Source organism: Populus trichocarpa, chromosome 10 (assembly GCF_000002775.5).
Source record: "Populus trichocarpa isolate Nisqually-1 chromosome 10, P.trichocarpa_v4.1, whole genome shotgun sequence".
NCBI classification, from domain to species: Eukaryota; Viridiplantae; Streptophyta; class Magnoliopsida; order Malpighiales; family Salicaceae; genus Populus; species Populus trichocarpa.
The window spans coordinates 7,578,788-7,595,903 of record NC_037294.2 but is presented as its reverse complement, the minus strand read 5'-3'; the positions used below and the strand labels follow the sequence as shown (position 1 = coordinate 7,595,903).

General features: G+C 35.5%; 2 protein-coding genes across 3 annotated transcripts; one reads left to right on the top strand and one right to left on the bottom strand.

Annotated features, from left to right (window-relative positions):
- Positions 1-350: 350 nt before the first annotated feature.
- Positions 351-1,309, top strand: LOC7460765 (uncharacterized). Its single transcript, XM_002314570.4, has 2 exons — positions 351-636; positions 714-1,309. Exons 1-2 carry the CDS (start codon positions 395-397, stop codon positions 1,156-1,158), a joined length of 687 nt encoding a protein of 228 aa, XP_002314606.2. The 5' UTR covers positions 351-394; the 3' UTR covers positions 1,159-1,309.
- A 227-nt stretch (positions 1,310-1,536) lies between these two features.
- On the bottom strand, positions 1,537-16,876 carry LOC7492387 (alpha-glucan water dikinase, chloroplastic). 2 transcript variants are annotated; one of them, XM_002315643.4, is made up of 34 exons: positions 16,715-16,876; positions 16,131-16,485; positions 15,974-16,018; positions 15,745-15,854; positions 15,563-15,641; positions 15,361-15,452; positions 15,101-15,257; positions 14,621-14,845; positions 14,092-14,454; positions 13,882-13,989; positions 13,636-13,734; positions 13,402-13,542; positions 13,222-13,310; positions 11,050-11,184; positions 10,636-10,798; positions 10,440-10,529; positions 10,177-10,362; positions 8,677-8,739; positions 8,501-8,563; positions 8,341-8,400; positions 8,103-8,255; positions 7,868-7,951; positions 7,561-7,737; positions 7,366-7,472; positions 6,976-7,189; positions 6,796-6,899; positions 6,552-6,687; positions 6,283-6,408; positions 5,513-5,620; positions 4,853-4,951; positions 4,201-4,374; positions 4,003-4,095; positions 2,100-2,215; positions 1,537-1,960 (listed from the first exon to the last, which is right to left on the bottom strand). In XM_002315643.4, the coding sequence occupies exons 2-34, from the start codon at positions 16,395-16,397 to the stop codon at positions 1,756-1,758; spliced, it is 4,431 nt and encodes a 1,476-aa protein (XP_002315679.2). In that variant the 5' UTR covers positions 16,398-16,485; positions 16,715-16,876; the 3' UTR covers positions 1,537-1,755. The 2 variants fall into 2 exon arrangements, with proteins under 2 accessions (XP_002315679.2, XP_024465912.1); XM_024610144.2 differs by having other exon boundaries at positions 15,974-16,015.
- Between the last annotated feature and the right edge of the window lie 240 nt (positions 16,877-17,116).

The following is a 17,116-nucleotide window of genomic DNA, read 5'->3' as shown; positions in this document are numbered from 1 at the left end:
AAATGTGATGACTGCCTCTATCATTCTTGTTGCATTTTCCAAAAATTATATATATTATTTTCTCTTTTTTTCTAATACAAACAAATATAATTGATGTCATGTGAATATTGATCGAGAATAAAAACATATAAACCTGATTTGAGTTAATTCAATAATTTATTAATCTAAAACTTTGTTAAGATTGTGCTTTATATGAAATCGAATAAGATTTGATCTAATTAAAATCCTAGTGTGAAATTATTTAATTTTTTATTTTATTTTGTTTTTAAATAAAATATTGTGTCTTGAACTACCCAACCAATAACTCGAATTTATAATGCGAACCGTGAGTCGGGTTGGATTTTATAACTACGAGCAAAGACATGGTTTGTCCATAAAAGCTAGTGCAAAGTTGATGAAATTTGTTGAAGACGGAATGGAGAGTCCTTCCCCATACCACTATGCCTTAACAGCATTTCACCTCAGTTTTATTATCAACCTTGTTTTCTCTGGTCAAGCAGTTGAATCCCCGGAGTATACACTGATACACCAGCAATCAGATTTTGAGATCAGACTATACAAAGACATCTCTTGGATGTCTGCTCCTGTTCTCCAAGCAACTTCTTTTCAGAAATCTACCAAAGCTGGCTTTCACAGGTTTCCTTTCCGATTACATTATAATAAATCAGACTTTATGTATGTATGCTCTTTCTTAGTTTCTTTATGATTCTCAGGCTTTATCAGTACATTCATGGTGCAAACCTCAACTCTACTCAGCTTGCCATGACTGCTCCTGTTCTAACAACCATCACAGAGGCACCACATGGATCTTCGTTCTTCGTGAAGATGTCCCTGTCAGCTTATTACGAAGGGACCCCTCCACAGCCGAATTCTGAACTTGATTTGCAGTTGGAGAAATGGAGAGCAAAATGCATTGCAATTAGAAAGTTTTCTGGGTTTGCCAGGGATGATAACATTGGTGAAGAAGTAGAGGCTCTCGGGACCAGTCTAAATGAGCACTGGAATGGAACCTTGGAAAATAAGAGTTCCTACACGATTGCCCAGTATAATGCTTCCAACCATCTCTCTGGGCGCTTCAATGAGGTATGGATGGCGGTTTCTGGCTTTGGTGCAGAGGGATGCTCATCTCATGGCAGCCATGATCAAGGGAAATATTGATTTGCCATGCGTAGAAATTAGCAGCATCTAGAAAACTGCTGATTTGGTAATGTGATTACATGATCTTGGGATGATCAGTGATTATTATGTCAAAAAAACATCATCTGGACATGCCTCTTGTTATTGATAATAAAATGCTAATGTGATCAGATATCGGGATTTCAGGCATCATAAACAATGAATTTAATGAATTTTGTAACCAAAGTTATTAAATTCAATTTGATTATAACCACGTTAAGAAGGTTAATCATGTCAATCTAAAGCAAAGCAAACCGTGTTTTACTCGGAATAACCAAATCACAAATTGATCCTATTAGTATCAGCCATGTCAACTTCAATTTGATTTTTTTATAAAAAAATCAAGCTAGATCAAGATGGTTTCTGCTGGAAAACAAAACACTAAGAAATAAATACAACATTATTCATGATTGTAAACAGATGCGTGACTATAATCAATGCTGCAGTTTGGATTTATTGTTCTTTTCATTTCCTGATTATTTATGCATGTTTCCCCTTTCTTCATTTCCCTCTCTGTTATTTTTCTAATTTATACAACCCTGACAAGCAAAATCCGATTCGGAAAAGAGAAAAAGACGATTACACCTGGGGTCTTGTTTGAACTACGTAGACATTACCATCACGTATCACGCCTTCAATGTCTTGAGGAGATCCATACAGCTCTTCAATTGCACTTCCTGCACGAGCAATGCCAGAGAGGATTCTTCGTCGGAACTGTTCATCGGTGATCAACGGATCAGATGAATAATCGAGCACAACCTTCTCTTCTTCATCCATTGGCACACTGCACGACAGATAGCTGCTAAATGAGCAAATAATAATATGATAATAACACCAATTCTTTCAGTATGATTTAGTTTTCAACTAGGCATCTTGAATGCACACTGTATATCCTCCCCATCAGTTTCTCGAATGATTTTTACCTATCATAAAGGCCCGCACCGGCATAACCTTCTAGATCTTCACCATTCGAGTCGGATCGGAAGATGATAGAACGTCTTATAAAGAGCCCAATGGGTTTGCTCGGATAACCCAACACCTGCAGCATGTCAAAGTTCCAAGGGAAAATTGTAAGTAACATTACAAAAAAATTGGGGTGCTCTCATGGGTTTGCTCACAGCTTCTTTTATTTTCATTTTTTTCCACTGCTTCGAAACTAAGTAATTATACATCATATAGATTCAGTCCTCGAGGCAACAATAAAAGCAATTAGTTTTACTTGAACTTGAGACTCCTCCATGTCCACTGTAAAGTTCAAACAACCTATAAAAGTTCAACCACCATTGAAAATACTATATCATTGTTACACGATGCACTACGGTATAGATCAATTATTTTTTTAATATAAAAAAAATATTTAAACATTGCTAAAACTTTTCTAATAAAAAAATAATAATTATAAACTCAAAATATAATTAATATTTAACATCTTTTAAAAATATTAAAAGATGTTTGATGCAGTAACATATTGAATGTTATTTATTTTTAAATATTAAAATAATGATATATTAGATTGGCTCGGAATAACATATCATATCTACAATCTGAGTCATGAGACCATGATAACCCTATAAAAATAAATCAAATAAATTATGAAGATTAATTTTCAATCAATTCAATGTTAAATAACAAAATTAAAAAAAAAATTAAAAAAGAACAAAAAAAAACTACTCGAGTTAACCTTTCAAACCCGAAACTCGGGTCGTGAAATTGGGATAACCCTACAGAAAGCAAATAAAAAAAAATTACAAAGTCTAGTTTTCAACTAATTAAATATTAAATATTGAATGGTGATAGAAAATAAATATCAAAAAAAAAAAATCTCAGGTCACCATGAACTAACCTATTAAACTCGTGACTTGGGTTATTAAACTGCGATAACTTCATAAAAAGCATATAACAAAATTATAAAGCTCTATTTTCAATATATCCAATATTAAAATCAAGAAAGGAAATTAAATCCATGAGACCGTGAAAACTCTACAAAAAAAAATTGAGAAAAAATATGAAGCTAAATTGAAACAAAAAACTAAATAAAAAAAATTTGTTGTTGGATGGTGAAATTGAAAAAAAATTCAATTAGAAACAAGCATAAAAATAAACCGAGTCAACACGGTTTAACTTATCAAACATGCAATCCAGATCCTGAGATTAGAATAACCCTATGAAAAGCAAATAAAAACAATTCACAAAGCCCAATTAAAAAAATAATCAATTAAAAAATAACTCATAGTCAACCCGAATCAGCCTATCAAACTCGCGACCCAGATAATGAGATCGGGATAACTCCATAGAAAGCAAATTGAAAAAATTTTGAAACTCAATTTTCAACCAACTCAATATTAAAAGATGGAATTAAAAAAAAATCATTTAGAAAAAGTAAGAAAAAAAATTATCCGAGTCAGAATAGGTTAATCGGTTAAACTTGCAACCAAGATTATAAGATCAAGATAAATTCATAAAAAATAAATCGAAAATAAAATTACAAAACCTCACTTTCAACTAATCTAATGTTGAAGGTTAAGATCAAGAGAAAAAAAAAACCTAAATCTAAGAGACCGGAATGTTAAAATCAAGAAAAAAAATTATATCCATGAAATCAATATATAACCTAACATAAAAAAAAAAAACAATTACGGAGAATTATTCTCAAAATAAACTTTATATTGAAGGATAAAATTAAAAAAAAAACATTGGTTATTAAAAGGTGAAATTAAAAAAAAAAAATATCACAAAACACTATTCTAATAAATAGTATTTTATGGTTGTGGCAAAGTGATTTAGCCACGCCCTTTAGTATTTTGTTAATAATATAAAGGTGCTTACCTGTGGACTGTTTAAATCATTTTTCTTGCAGATAAAACTCAATGCACGGCCAGGATAAGCTCCGACTAGAGTTTCTCCAAGTCCCTTCACCACCTATGTCAAGAAGGAGCGATCAATCAATGCCTTTTGCTTCTTCCAGCTATATTGTGACTGAATTTCCACTAGGAAAAAGCAAACAGTGTACCAAATATACAATACCTCAGCATATATCTCGGATGAATCCCCCGAAGATGGATTGGTTGTATGAATAACAAATGCATAATCAGCATTTATTACTTCCTGAACCAGGACGGCCATGCAGAGATAATCATGGTCTAACTTCACTTTTCTCGCGCTGAAGTATGCTCTCTCATTCCATTTTGAAGCCCAGACCTGACAGGAATTATGTAACAGATCAATGTCATGAACAGAGAAATAAAATAGTCAAACATAATAAAATATGCTTGGAAAGAATTGGAAGGAAACACTGTAAGCACAGCTACAGCAAGCATTCGCAATGATCAAAATACAGCACATGCATGCCATGTTTGAACATAGACAAGTTTAGGGGACTCCAGCTAAGCATTGAACATTTAGGAAAAGTGTAACTGTCAACATCTACAACAAGCAAGCTAGAGAAACTATTCCAGTTATACAACCAAAGATTTAGTTCTCTCCAAGGTAGGCTCTCAAGAAAATCACAACATGCCATGCTTAGCTTATCACAAAGAGTTCATGGAATGGAATTGCATGAGTAAACCACAAACCATCATAAGGATGTGAGGGTTCTTCTAGGAAGAAGCGACAGAGACTACATTGACAATTATTTGAAGATCAAAATGGTCTTTTCCAGTAAAGGAAAGCAGTCTACCTTCTTTATAGCCATCCATGCTTGGTCCCATCGTTGTTCACCTTCATCACCAGGCCATGGCATCTCAGAACTTTGCATCTTGGTCTTCAGCTCTTGGACCTAAAATTTACTCTAGCTTAGGTATTACATTTCAATTGAAGTACTCTTTCCTGATACAGCAGTATAGTTTACAAGATACAACATTTATATACACCATGTTCAACAAAAAAGTCGCTGCCAATTATGTCACTTCCATGTATATGGACCTTTTTCTTCTAATAAAACAATTGATTACCAAAAACAAACGTAGCGTGTACCAAAATAATAAAAAGGTTCAGGCAAAAATCTGTTTTATTGAGAGGTTTAGCAAAAGGATATCCTCATTGCCAGAATTTTACAACCAAAGTTAAAGAGGCTAATTTGTGGTTGATGGATAGTTCAGAGGATGGGGGAATAGAGAAACACTACTGAGAACTCTTTGAATAAAAGGTTTTTTTTTTTTTAAAAAAAAGGCACTTTAAAATACATAATGACTTTGACAACTGAAATTGTTTCCTAGAGAACTGAAGACCAAGGAGGAAATATATTATTTTATGATTGATATCCTCAGCAGGAGATGTAAAGATATCCATGTATATTGACTGAAATATATCTCAGGCATCATTAGTAGAAAGCACATACCAGTTGCGGTGGTGCTGTCAGCTGTAAAACTGTTTGGCGAATCTCCCTGAGAGCACTCAACTCTTCTCCTAAGTTTTTCTTCAACAGTTGCAACTTATTGGCCACTTCCTGCCAGTAAAAAAGAGGGGGAGACAGAGAGAGAATCAGGCAGAAAATTCCTAAACAACTCAGGAGTGCATGCCAAAAACTCAGATATCTTCTGAAGCTGACAAAAACTAAATCTCGGCTGACCATTGTGCAACTTCATCTCATCCTCGTTTAGACAGTGAGAATATTTAATTGAAGTAAAAGTTCATTTTGCACATTCAGGAATATCTTACTATTTTCTCAAAGGTATCAACGAAGGATAGCAGAAAGAACACATCAAAGAGGGGTTCTCTTCCACATTTAAGACTTTCAAGAGCAATACAGTAACATCCCCTGATCATCAAGAGGTTTCACAATAACTAATCTGGACACCTAGCACAAAATGTTAACTGGTGGACGTATCATAGATATGCATCATACAAATGTCCTCTCATTCCTTTCAGGTTAGGCCTATGTTTTACTCAAATTCTATTTTGTCAAAAATAATTCATTTGCAAGTCAGTTAATAAATTTTATGCCTTCCAATTGAATTTCTACATTAGCTGAGCATGCATCCATTACACAACAGAAATGGTGTTCACCCCATCATGCAATCATTATCTGAATTGAGCAGCTAGTGTTGTCGATGTATACGACTAAAACTGCTAGCAAAAGACAAAATGAAATTCAGAGATTGCAATTACCTGATTCGAATCTTCAGATAGAACCTTCTCAAAAACTCCAAATGGTAAAGCAACTGATGTAGGAATCCCAATCCAAGACGGCACTTTTCCTTTCAAATATGAGATGTTGCGTGATTTGGCACCAACCTATAAGAGAATCCCAGAAACATTTCTAAAAATCCATAAATACAGTTCAAATGACAGTTGGGATGTTGTTTTGATTTCTAGAATGAGAAAAGGGAAGAAGGCGGTTCATTAAACATGGATTGGATCCCATTTTAAAACCTAACCATTTCACTGGTAAACTCCTCAGAAGATATGGCATATCTGCCACTGAACTCCTTTCTGACCAACTTTATAGGTGAAGGACTGCCTTCTGTTAAGTTAGTTGAACTTGAATCTGCTAGTTCACCCTCCGTAAGTTCACTGTGATTCATCATTAGTAATATGAATTTCAGTACAACAGTTGCAAAACATGTTCGATGCAGATTGTGAGAAACAATGGATAAGTATGGCATGGAACAATAGGATAACCTATAAACTATATCTGCTGATGTCGGTTTCAGACGCAACAATTTCCCTTCATATGCTTGAAGGTTGGCCAGAATATCGGGATCAAAGCATGTAGCAAAGCAAACCTGCCATTGACAACGTTATCCTCTTAACATCACCCGGAAAAGATTTGGGCATAAATTCAATGTAACAGTTGCTTACCTTGCTATTTCTTGCTCGCACAGAAACATGAGATAGTACGTCAGGCATGTCAGGCGTCAGCAAAGCAACTGCACCATCTGGAATTTCTTCTTCTCCTTTTACTCGTTTTGCTACTAAGATTGTTGGGAGATTGTAAGTTTTATTCTGCACAGTGAGCAACTCATCCACGGCAACAACATATCCAACAGCTTCAACTGGGCTAATAACCTGCCAGCTGTTTGAGGCCAACAACAATTGCATTTCAGAGTTACAGTTTGTAACTGGCAGGTATTCCTTATCCTATGTTTAGTGTTCAGATGTGTGATCACTCTCATTAAGACTAACATCCCTAATTTCCTAGTAATCCAACAGGAGCTAGTTGCATAGGCATGGCATGAATAACATGCTAACCTTCCAAGATGAGCAGTCTGCCGAAGAACCGGATCAAGTCGATTAAGAAGTACAGATAATGCCGCAGCTGATCCAGCACGGATAATTTCTTCAGTGAATATGTTCACCTGAAAGAATTGACAGTGAGGGTTTGTAAGCAAATAATCTAGAGTATGAGGGAAAGAGTTTTGGACTTTGAGACAATTAAAAACATACAGCCCACTGGTCCACTCCAAGCAGTGATCCAAGATACTCCGCTGATGGTTGCAAAACCTGGTGGTACCATTCTGCCTTGCTAGCAAGGGCAAGGCGAGTTCTGTCAAGGACTGATTTTGAATATAATGCCCAGTGATCACTTTTGCTATTTGACATACTTAGTGCATGTTTCCATTCCTGCATATACAGTGAAGGTAATATCAAATGATAATGGAAAGTTTCCATTATCTAAATAATTGTGTGGTACCACATGTTTACTTCATGCAAGTCATCACATATATTTGGGGGTACTAAAGTGAAATTTTACCTTCACGCAGTAAATAAGATCTTCATTATCATCTGAAGAAAGTGCGAGATTTTCAAGAACCAAAGTGATGAAGTACATAATTTTCTGCCATCAAGGAAGTAATCAAGAATATAAAAATTAGAGAGTGAAACTAAAGCAGCACATGTGTAGAGAAGAATTAATATAAGAATCCATTAAGACTAACACAAACTGAACAGTCTATATCCAAAGATAATTGTTGATAAGATAGATTTACCTCCGGTCCAGCATTGCTTAATTCTTCGTACCCCCGTTCAATAGCTGTCCTAACAGTGGAATCAAGTGCAATATCCAAAAATAAAAGATCCTTAAGACGATTGTTGGACTTAAATAGCAAAGGTCTAAGCTCCTGACGAGCCTCTAGCAAACCCTGTATTAAAAATAAGCAAATAGGCCAAGGTTAAAGTATAAGTGCAAATCATAATTACAACTTCTGACATTTAATTTTCAATTACCTCTATAAGTGCTTCTACATTCTTATCTTCAACGTGTTTTAGTACAAATTGAAGCAATTCCTGTTTCAAAAGATACAGAACATACACAGATGGTTTTATCATTCTGTATTGTATAGATGGCATCTAGATTGAACATTCAAAAAGAAGTTCAAAACATTACTGGGAAACCAGATGGCAAGCCTGGAATGGGATTTATCTGCACTCCAACCATGAAGCCTTGACCCTGAGGAGAGACGAGAGACGAGAGAGGAGAGAGGAGAGAGGAGAGAGGAGAAAAGTATTATCAAACTCTAAGAAAAGAAAACATTGCAGAGAAACTTCAGCAAGTGGCATTACCTCGGATCTGTAGCCCATACAATTCGTAATAGCAGACTCAAGATCTGCACCTGAATGAACTGCCTAAATTCAAAATAGAAAAAATAGATTGAAATCAAGATAATGAAGCCAAAGGTGAAAATCAGAGGAAGTTCACATGGCATCAAAAGCAAATAGTACAATTTAACGGACTCATAAACACAATGGAGAATTCTTATCACTAAAACCTATGTGATCAGCTCCAGTCAACTTGGTTAGGGTTGGCTACATGGATCCACTTCCTCCATTTAGTTTTCTTATTAGCTAAACTTCTTATACACTGCTTTAACAACAGCAGAACAATACTTTGGAATGATCATCTTGTATCGCTTCAGCTTGTTTCATTTTGGTCTACCTCTCCCAATTCTCTCTTTCAAAACTATAATTCTGAAATGGTCAGTCATCATAGTCATAATTGCTAGCAACTCTTAGCAAGTATCTAATGCATGAGTTTTAAATGTTTCACTAAGAAACATTATCAATGAATTAATGCAGTAATCTTCACAGCAAACACAATACCTCCTTTCCTTGTTACAGGCCATGCATAGATTACTACATTGTCTTCCTTGGCCATATTTCTCATCTCAATCAAGTGAACTGGCCACCAACTTTTCCCTCTACAATGCGGCTTCCAATCTCAACCAACAACCCAGTGTGCAAGTATGTGTGTATATATGTCAAGCACTGACTCTCAAACCAATGGAGATAGAAGAACCAAAAACTATACAAGGTACTATTTTTCCGTAGCAGGTGTTTTGTGTTTCAAAGAGAATATGATCATTATTTAGTAAGTCAAAATAGAAATAATAAGACACGGTGAACTCCATTTCCATTGTGTAATGGATGTTACAATCAGTAACATGCATCATTTAGAACCATGGAGCTCCCCTCAACTTGTCTTGAATTGGTGCCACCTTCCATCTTTCCAAAGGAAGTACACATTTCTTATACAGTCCTTTCTTATATTATTATAGATATATTTTAACATCCTTGTCTCATGCTAATTTACCAAGATGTTGCTTCTTCAGCACCCAACAATAACTAACATAGAGTATGGCTGGCCACCAACACTAACCAGGCGATCACAAACAACATAAAGTTCTAAAGACCTCATCTCATCCTAATCATATTAAGATGTTGCTTCTTCATTAACCAACACTAACCATAGAGTATGGCTGGCCGACCAACACTTCCCAGGTGATCACAGACAATATACATGGTTTCTATATATGCATAGGTCCATGCAATTCAAACCATTTGTTCTCCCATATATGTTTAAAAAATTCTTAAATTGATCAGGACATAAATCACATCATGTTTGGCACTTGATTGAAACCCATTATTTGTATGAAGGCCAAGTCAGAGATATACGAGGTAAGCAATGACTGCATAAGTATAATATTGATAGCAAATCAAGTGAAGTCACTATGTTAAAAGTGAACTAAACACAAAGCTTTGATACTAATGACTCGAACAACTAACCTTCAAAGTCCTCATATAGTTTCCAAGATCACGCAAAAGTCCATCCTTCTGATCTCTCCTGAAGTTTGGTTCAGAATGGATGGCACGATCATAACTTAAAAGTCGCTCTTTTGTGATTCCATTTTCATTCAAAGTTTTCCAGTACACACTGATGTCAAAGTCGCTTTTAATATGATCAATTAATGCCTGAAAGAAAAGGAATTTTTAAGGGAAAAAAAATGAAAATCACTAAAAGTGTATGTTCAAATTCCCATTTCAACCACCTGACAGATTATGACATCATCAGGGCTAGTGTTATTATGCAACTTCTGATGCCATTCCTCCATCATTCCACCCTTGCATTCATTGTTTCTCTAGAATCAACAAACAATCACCTTATCAGTCTTACAATGAACTCACATGCTAAGGAAATAAATAGAGAAAACAAAGGAAAATTAACAAGAAAGATCCACTATAGACCTGGATAACTAGGATTTCATCCCGAATACGTTGTCCCACATCCCCTTCACCTCCTCGACCAACAGTAGACATAATCATTCGCAAGAGCTCCTGATGCTGTGGATTGCTTGCATAAATATCCTGGAGCAAGTCTGTAAGCCTATCCTGGGCTTTACTGATTTCACTGCACAGGCATGCAACTAATAAGAACTATTTTTGTATTTGGGAATTATGGCACATGGTCACAATCATATCTGAAGAATGACAAATTGTTCATTCCACTAAGAGAGCAATGAAAAATATAGCGCTGGGTTGGGTCATTCGCTTTCAGTCCAATTTTTAGAGGAATGAACACCGTAATTTTTCATATCACAAAGGTCTGAAGCTCATTAGATAAGATAGTCCATCATACACTTATTTAATTAAATCTTTTACCGTGGTTTGACGTTGTAGTTTTTATTCCATATGAGCTGCCTCGTGGCCATAAACCGCATCCACACCAAGATCCCTGCAAGACCCAATTCGCCAGCATCCTTGGCTTTATCCATCAAGTCTGCTGCAATATTGAATCTAGCAAAATGAAAGAGAAGTATAACCTATTAGTACCAGAACAACAAACAAAATTATCTTAGAAAGGTAGATATGAGCTCACATGTCAAATCAGTAAAGATCTCCTAGTAAATTAATCGAATACATCCAAAATTTCAACAACATCATGAATAAAAAGCTAAATAAGAGACTTTCTTATGGATACTTAAGGCCACTACCCAATGTTCAATTGTTGTGCAAACAAGGAGAAAATCAGGGAAAGTGGGAACAAACAGGGCTTCATGGCCATTTCTTCATTATCACCTAATTAGCATGGCACCATGACAAAAAATTTGAAAGCAAAAAATAGAAAAAGAAGACACATTAAGTTTCATGGAACTCCAAATTATTGAACACAAAACAACACAGCATTGTCACTTTCTTTTCCTCTGTGATCTTTAGTATTATTAAGATGCAAGCAAAGATCTAAGAAGAAAGAGTTTAGAGCCACTTCAAATTGCTTCTACGAGTAATCATTCTACAAGTAAATATTAAGCATTTAGTAAAGCTAGTTAATTATCTAAGTATGACAATGTAAAAAGGAACATTGTGATCCGTTGCTTAACTTTATGGAGTGGAATGTGATTCAACTAACAAGTCATATTGGATACCACTTGAAAAGGGTGACAAGCTATATGAGATGGAAGCCTTTTACTGTAAAAGACAAAATAACATCATAAATTTTTTAATTCCCAAGATATCAAAGTGCATATAACCCAGCTTTATTCCTATTCCTTTAAGTGTTAATCCCACTCCATAATAGTATGGAGGGACAAAATAATTTTCAATAAGAGTTTTCTTCGATTACAATTGAAATACAATGGTAGAAATTTTAAACATTATAAGAAAATCTGTTGTTATTGATAGTATTATTTTTTAGAAAAAAAAAGTTCTTAAGATGTAAAAGAAACATGCTAGTAGTGCATGTGGCGTCTTGACATGATCAGCTGTGATAATAATTATAATAAACAGTTCTGTTATTTCATATTTCATAACTTAAAATTCTAAGCATCCATGATCCTTTCTCTGCAATCTTTTCTGCATGTGTTGGGTGGAGCATCCAAAGTTGTTTTCAAAGCCTTATGCAAAGTTAGAAGCTATCAAATGAAACATTGGGGGCTATTTAGCATTATTTAAAATAAAAGAACTTTTAAGCATGTGTTACAGCACCTTTTACAGCACCTAAAGCCACCATTGAACCAAAAAAAGCCAAGGTAATTTCCTAATTCACCACCTGTACTTGAGCAGGATTTCCATCACAAAATGTTCTCTAAGATATTTAAGTGCTCAGCTGTATGTATTCAGTATTTCTATATGTAACTTGCATCTCTTAAGATATTCATCACTCTTTTATTCACTTTGAATGGTTTTATGACAGGCAAATAGATTCTGATTAAATGATGACTTTGTGACTTTATAAGGGCCATTATAGAGAGAGAAAATGGTTTGCACTAAAATTTTACAAAGGAGATAAAATAAAAGGGTTAGTTATTCGATCATCAAATACAAAAAAGTTTCGAAAATTAAATAGAAGCAAAAGTACAGGAAACATCCACTAACCACAGATAAAACAAAACAAGCTTAGAAAGTTATATGTCCAGAAATCTATGGCTGTTTCTCTGAAACCAAAAAGGCAATAACACAGAATGGAAACACTCTCTGTGGCACTTTATTCCTACAATTTCAATTGGCTTCCCAGTTGGAAAGAATCTAAGCAGCAGTTATCAGCATCCTCACCTGATTTTAAAGAAACAGAGATGCTAAGGACCGCTAATCTCTAGCTACTGAGAGCAACAAAGAAAATGAACCAATGACACATGACAACATTTAAACAGAGAACATTAATCTAAACTAGAGTGTGCATACAACACATGCAAGCAATATAAAGAAAAAAAGATGAGCATTTTGAAAGATGTTGTGTGCTATGCTGAACATAACTAGCACATATCCTGCAACAATAGGAGCAAAACTCTCATAAACACTCTGAACTACAAAAATGATTATGAACATTTTACTGACCGGTGCATGAAAGACTTCTGTGCCTCACTCTCCAGTTCTGCAATTTTATCCAACAACGCCCTGGCTGTTCCTATGCCATCACCAGCATCCTTTGTCGAGAAAATTTCAGTTAGTTAAAATGATGAAAGAAACACAGAAGAGTATAAAAAATACTTGTTGGAATACGAAACTGAGGACAACCTTTTGGACATGCTTAGATCCTCTGCTAAATTCAATATAAAAGTCCGAGCCATTATTCTTTATCCATCTTCCATTAGACAAAAGGACAAATGGCAAACCAACAAAAATATCTTCTTCAATCTCTATTTCAAAAGATTGCACCTGTTATAAGGTAGATTGTAGAATTGAAAGGCATGGTTAGATTTCAAAGCCCTATGGGGCACAGGAAGATATAAAAAAAATTAGCATGCTCACCTGGTAAGAAAATTTAGCAGAGGACTCATTTTTAAGTTGTGTTTCAGCAGCCTCCTTGAGAGCAACTGAACCAGGAGGCAACACGGTTGGAGGTGGCTCCTGCAAAATCATGCATGCAAGCATTAAATCTGATCAAGTAACAGAGAAACTGGCTACAGGTTATAGAAGATGAAGACATTGATATTGATTCCAAAGGTCTACATCATCCTGAGTAACGTCTAAAGTTAAAAGTTATAAAAATCTTACCATCCACTCTCCAGCCTTTTTAGATAAAGCCCAGTGAAGAGTAACTGGCTCTTCAAAATCAGTGGCCAAACGAACCTTCAACTTACCACCAGGCTTTGTTACAAGTACCTTGACAATGTGTGAGGAGTTTTAAATTTGAGAGAAGTTTCATCAAGTCAAAAACTGTAATTGATGGAGCAGGGGCACACAGTTGATTAGCACATCCCTTACCAGAAGTTCCTTATCAGCAAGCTTAAATATTTTCTTGTTCAGCACAGCACCACCATCATGTTCTTCCTTTTCCTTAGCAAAAAGCTCAACAGCCTTCAAGACTTTTGGTTCTATTGAAGCTTTTTCCTCCACAGACTTGGAAGCTCTGTCCTCTACTGATTTAGCAGAATGTCTGTTGATAAGCTGCGCTAAGTCTCTCCCTTTGCGCTGAATTCTTTCAGTGCTGAAATATCTTTTGTTTTGAAGTTGCTTTGACACATTAGTCTTGATTTCTCCTTTACTAATCTTCTTCCGAATCTCATCAACAGAGACACCTTTGCCCAGTTCAGCTTGCAACTCTTCTCTTGCTTTCTCAAATTCGCTCTATATGCATGGAACCATTATGCCAATAAATATCACACACAAGCAATCAGAGGCGATCTCATTAAATTGCAAATGGAAATTAATAAGTGTCTGTTTACCCCAGCAGAAGCAACTAAAAGGAAAACATTATGGAAACTAACCGACCAAGAAAAGAAAGGAAATTTACCTGTTGCTGCTCGGGAGAAAAATTGGGTTTCCCTGCCTTTTCCCATCTCATATAAGCTTGTAATTGCACAAGATCATCAGGTAGGTTGTTTTCTATTTGAGAGACAGATGGCTCCTTAATTTCACGTATATCATTTTTGTTTGTCAGCGTTGCACGGAGATCCTCAATGGAAGTGCCTCTGGCTACTTTCTCCATTAGCTCAAAGCGAGCAGCTTCATATTCCTCCTAAGACAAGAAAATTTATCCATCAAAGTAAGACAGTGCTTGAAACATCAAAACCATAAAATTAAACTATCTGCAAGAGTTTATCAAAGGAAGTTATGGAGAATTGCATGTACAAAGAAAAAAACCGTGACACAGGTGCTTCCTTGCTAACAAAAGAAAAACTAGACAGGAAAGCACAGATGCAAAATTAAAGTACTATAACTTAGCAGTACAAATAGTTTGTCTCTTTATACTAAACGATGTTTTAACACTTGCCTTCTCTTGCTCAGGGGTATACATTTGTTTCCCATTTCTTTCCCACCTTAGATATGATTGAATCTGCACAAGTTCTTCAGGAACCGAGACATTAGGAATTGTCAACTTCTCTCTCGTGGGTAACTCAACATAAAAGTTCTGGCCATTGTTCTTAAACCTGCCAAATTAAGAGAAGTAAACGAAAAGAAATAATATCACACATTGTAATGAGCTCAAACAACATACAGGGAGCTAGCAAAAGCAAAACTTTTGAAGCTCACCATTTATTCTGGGCTTCATCAACTATAAGAAACTCTATAGCTTGTATCGCAGGATCATCAATCGCTATGTTGATGTAAGAATTGGAACCAGACTAGGGCATAAACAAAGTATAAACCAGCCAAAATTAATTATTTAGGTCAGCCAAACATTTTTCAGTAAAATGAAAGGCAAAGAATCTTGTTTTTGCTTTTTCGCTCTTACCTCCATAAAAGGAGATCTGAGGGCTCTGTTCTTATAATTTTTGGTTCCATCTGGCTGAAGAGAAGGAAGCACCCATTTTCTGACACAAAAGAAAACCAACATAAGAAAGAGAAATAACCAAAACTATAACGACAACGGAGAATTAAGTCAATATAGCCGAAAGCAAGTACAGGCAGACTTACTCCTTTCTATCACGTACTACACCCCAGTGTAGGAGCAAAGAATCACTACTATAATTGATCTGAATATTTACTTGTGCGATGGATGAACCAGAGGAATGGCTGACAAAAACCTGTTCATTACCAAAAAAAATTAAAATCCGTATCACATCTACAATAACCAACAAACACACCAAAACATGGCTCCAGTAATTAAAGCCATGCTCACTCATCCCTTGTTGACTATAAATACCTGCATTTCAATATTTCCATCCAGATTGAATCTCCCTGCAAGCTGCTGCAACGAAAGAGTTTGTTATTCAATTTAGTTACCAAAGGAAGAAAAAGCATTTCATTTTATTTCATTGAAAGCTATCTCCATGTCTACAAACTCTAAAACAAAAAATTACCTCAGAAGGTGGATCCATGGCTAAGACAGCTCGCGGAGTGAATATAAAAGAGCGGCGTGCTCCGGCGATGCCTAATTTTGATTTCCTGACTCTTAAACTGTTCCCATAAAAGCTGGACAACGGCCTACGTGCAGATTGAAACAAAGAATTTGCAGGAATGCCTGTAGAATTGAGCTTGCTGCTTCGATGCTCTGAAGCCGTTGGACGAAGCAAACTCTGGTTGTTGAAAACTTTATAATGCCCGATTATGCTACTGTGATTACTCATACTCTAATTATTATTATTACTATTCCTTCAAATTGGATTCTCTTCTTTACCTTCAAGGATGATTCGAAGAATCCCCTCCTCAACTCACCTGAAAATTAAAAATTAAAACAAAAACAGATTCAGATTCATATTGTTTAAGATAAATTAGTAGAATTCAATCAGAATTAGCTTGTAATCTAACTAATTGCCTAACAAGATTCAAACAATTCAGAACATTTCCAAAAAAAAATTCAGGATTTCTAAAATAAAGACGGGGATTCTGTGACAGAAATTGATCAAATTTCTTTTTCTTAAAAAAAAAAAAAGAAATGCTTTACCTTGAATTAAGTCAAAACAAGAAGAGAGAATTGAGAGTGTTTTTTTGCAAGGAAATTTTTGGAGGCAAGAGAGAAGTAGGAGGAGCTTGGAAATTTTCCACTGATTCAGTGCAGTGCAGTGCAAACCATGCAAGTTGACATGGAGTGGCCGTTTCTTATATGTCCACGTTTCTTGAAACTCGGGATTGGGAGCTTGTCACGTGCCACCACAGTGATTGCGAGTGATATGGGGAGGGAAGCGTGGGGTCCGTGACCGCCGGTGGCTTTTTGATATTTCTTCTACTAGTTTTTTTTTTTTTTTCTTTTTTAATCCTTGATTGTCCCTTGTTTACACTGCGATTTTCATGATTTACCATTTCATGTTCTCAAATATCTCATAATTATGAAGAATATTTTTATTTA

What these genes read in the sequence shown, in the direction of transcription:
- LOC7460765 (XM_002314570.4), top strand. Translation starts at nt 395, where the DNA reads ATGAAATTTGTTGAAGACGGAATGGAGAGTCCTTCCCCATACCACTAT. An exon ending in ACCAAAGCTGGCTTTCACAG is followed by an intron (nt 637 to 713) that starts GTTTCCTTTCCG and finishes TATGATTCTCAG; the next exon opens with GCTTTATCAGTACATTCATG.
- LOC7492387 (XM_002315643.4), bottom strand. Translation starts at nt 16,397, where the DNA reads ATGAGTAATCACAGTAGCATAATCGGGCATTATAAAGTTTTCAACAAC. An exon ending in CCATGGATCCACCTTCTGAG is followed by an intron (nt 16,019 to 16,130) that starts GTAATTTTTTGT and finishes CTTTCGTTGCAG; the next exon opens with CAGCTTGCAGGGAGATTCAA. An exon ending in GTAGTACGTGATAGAAAGGA is followed by an intron (nt 15,642 to 15,744) that starts GTAAGTCTGCCT and finishes CTTTTGTGTCAG; the next exon opens with AAAATGGGTGCTTCCTTCTC.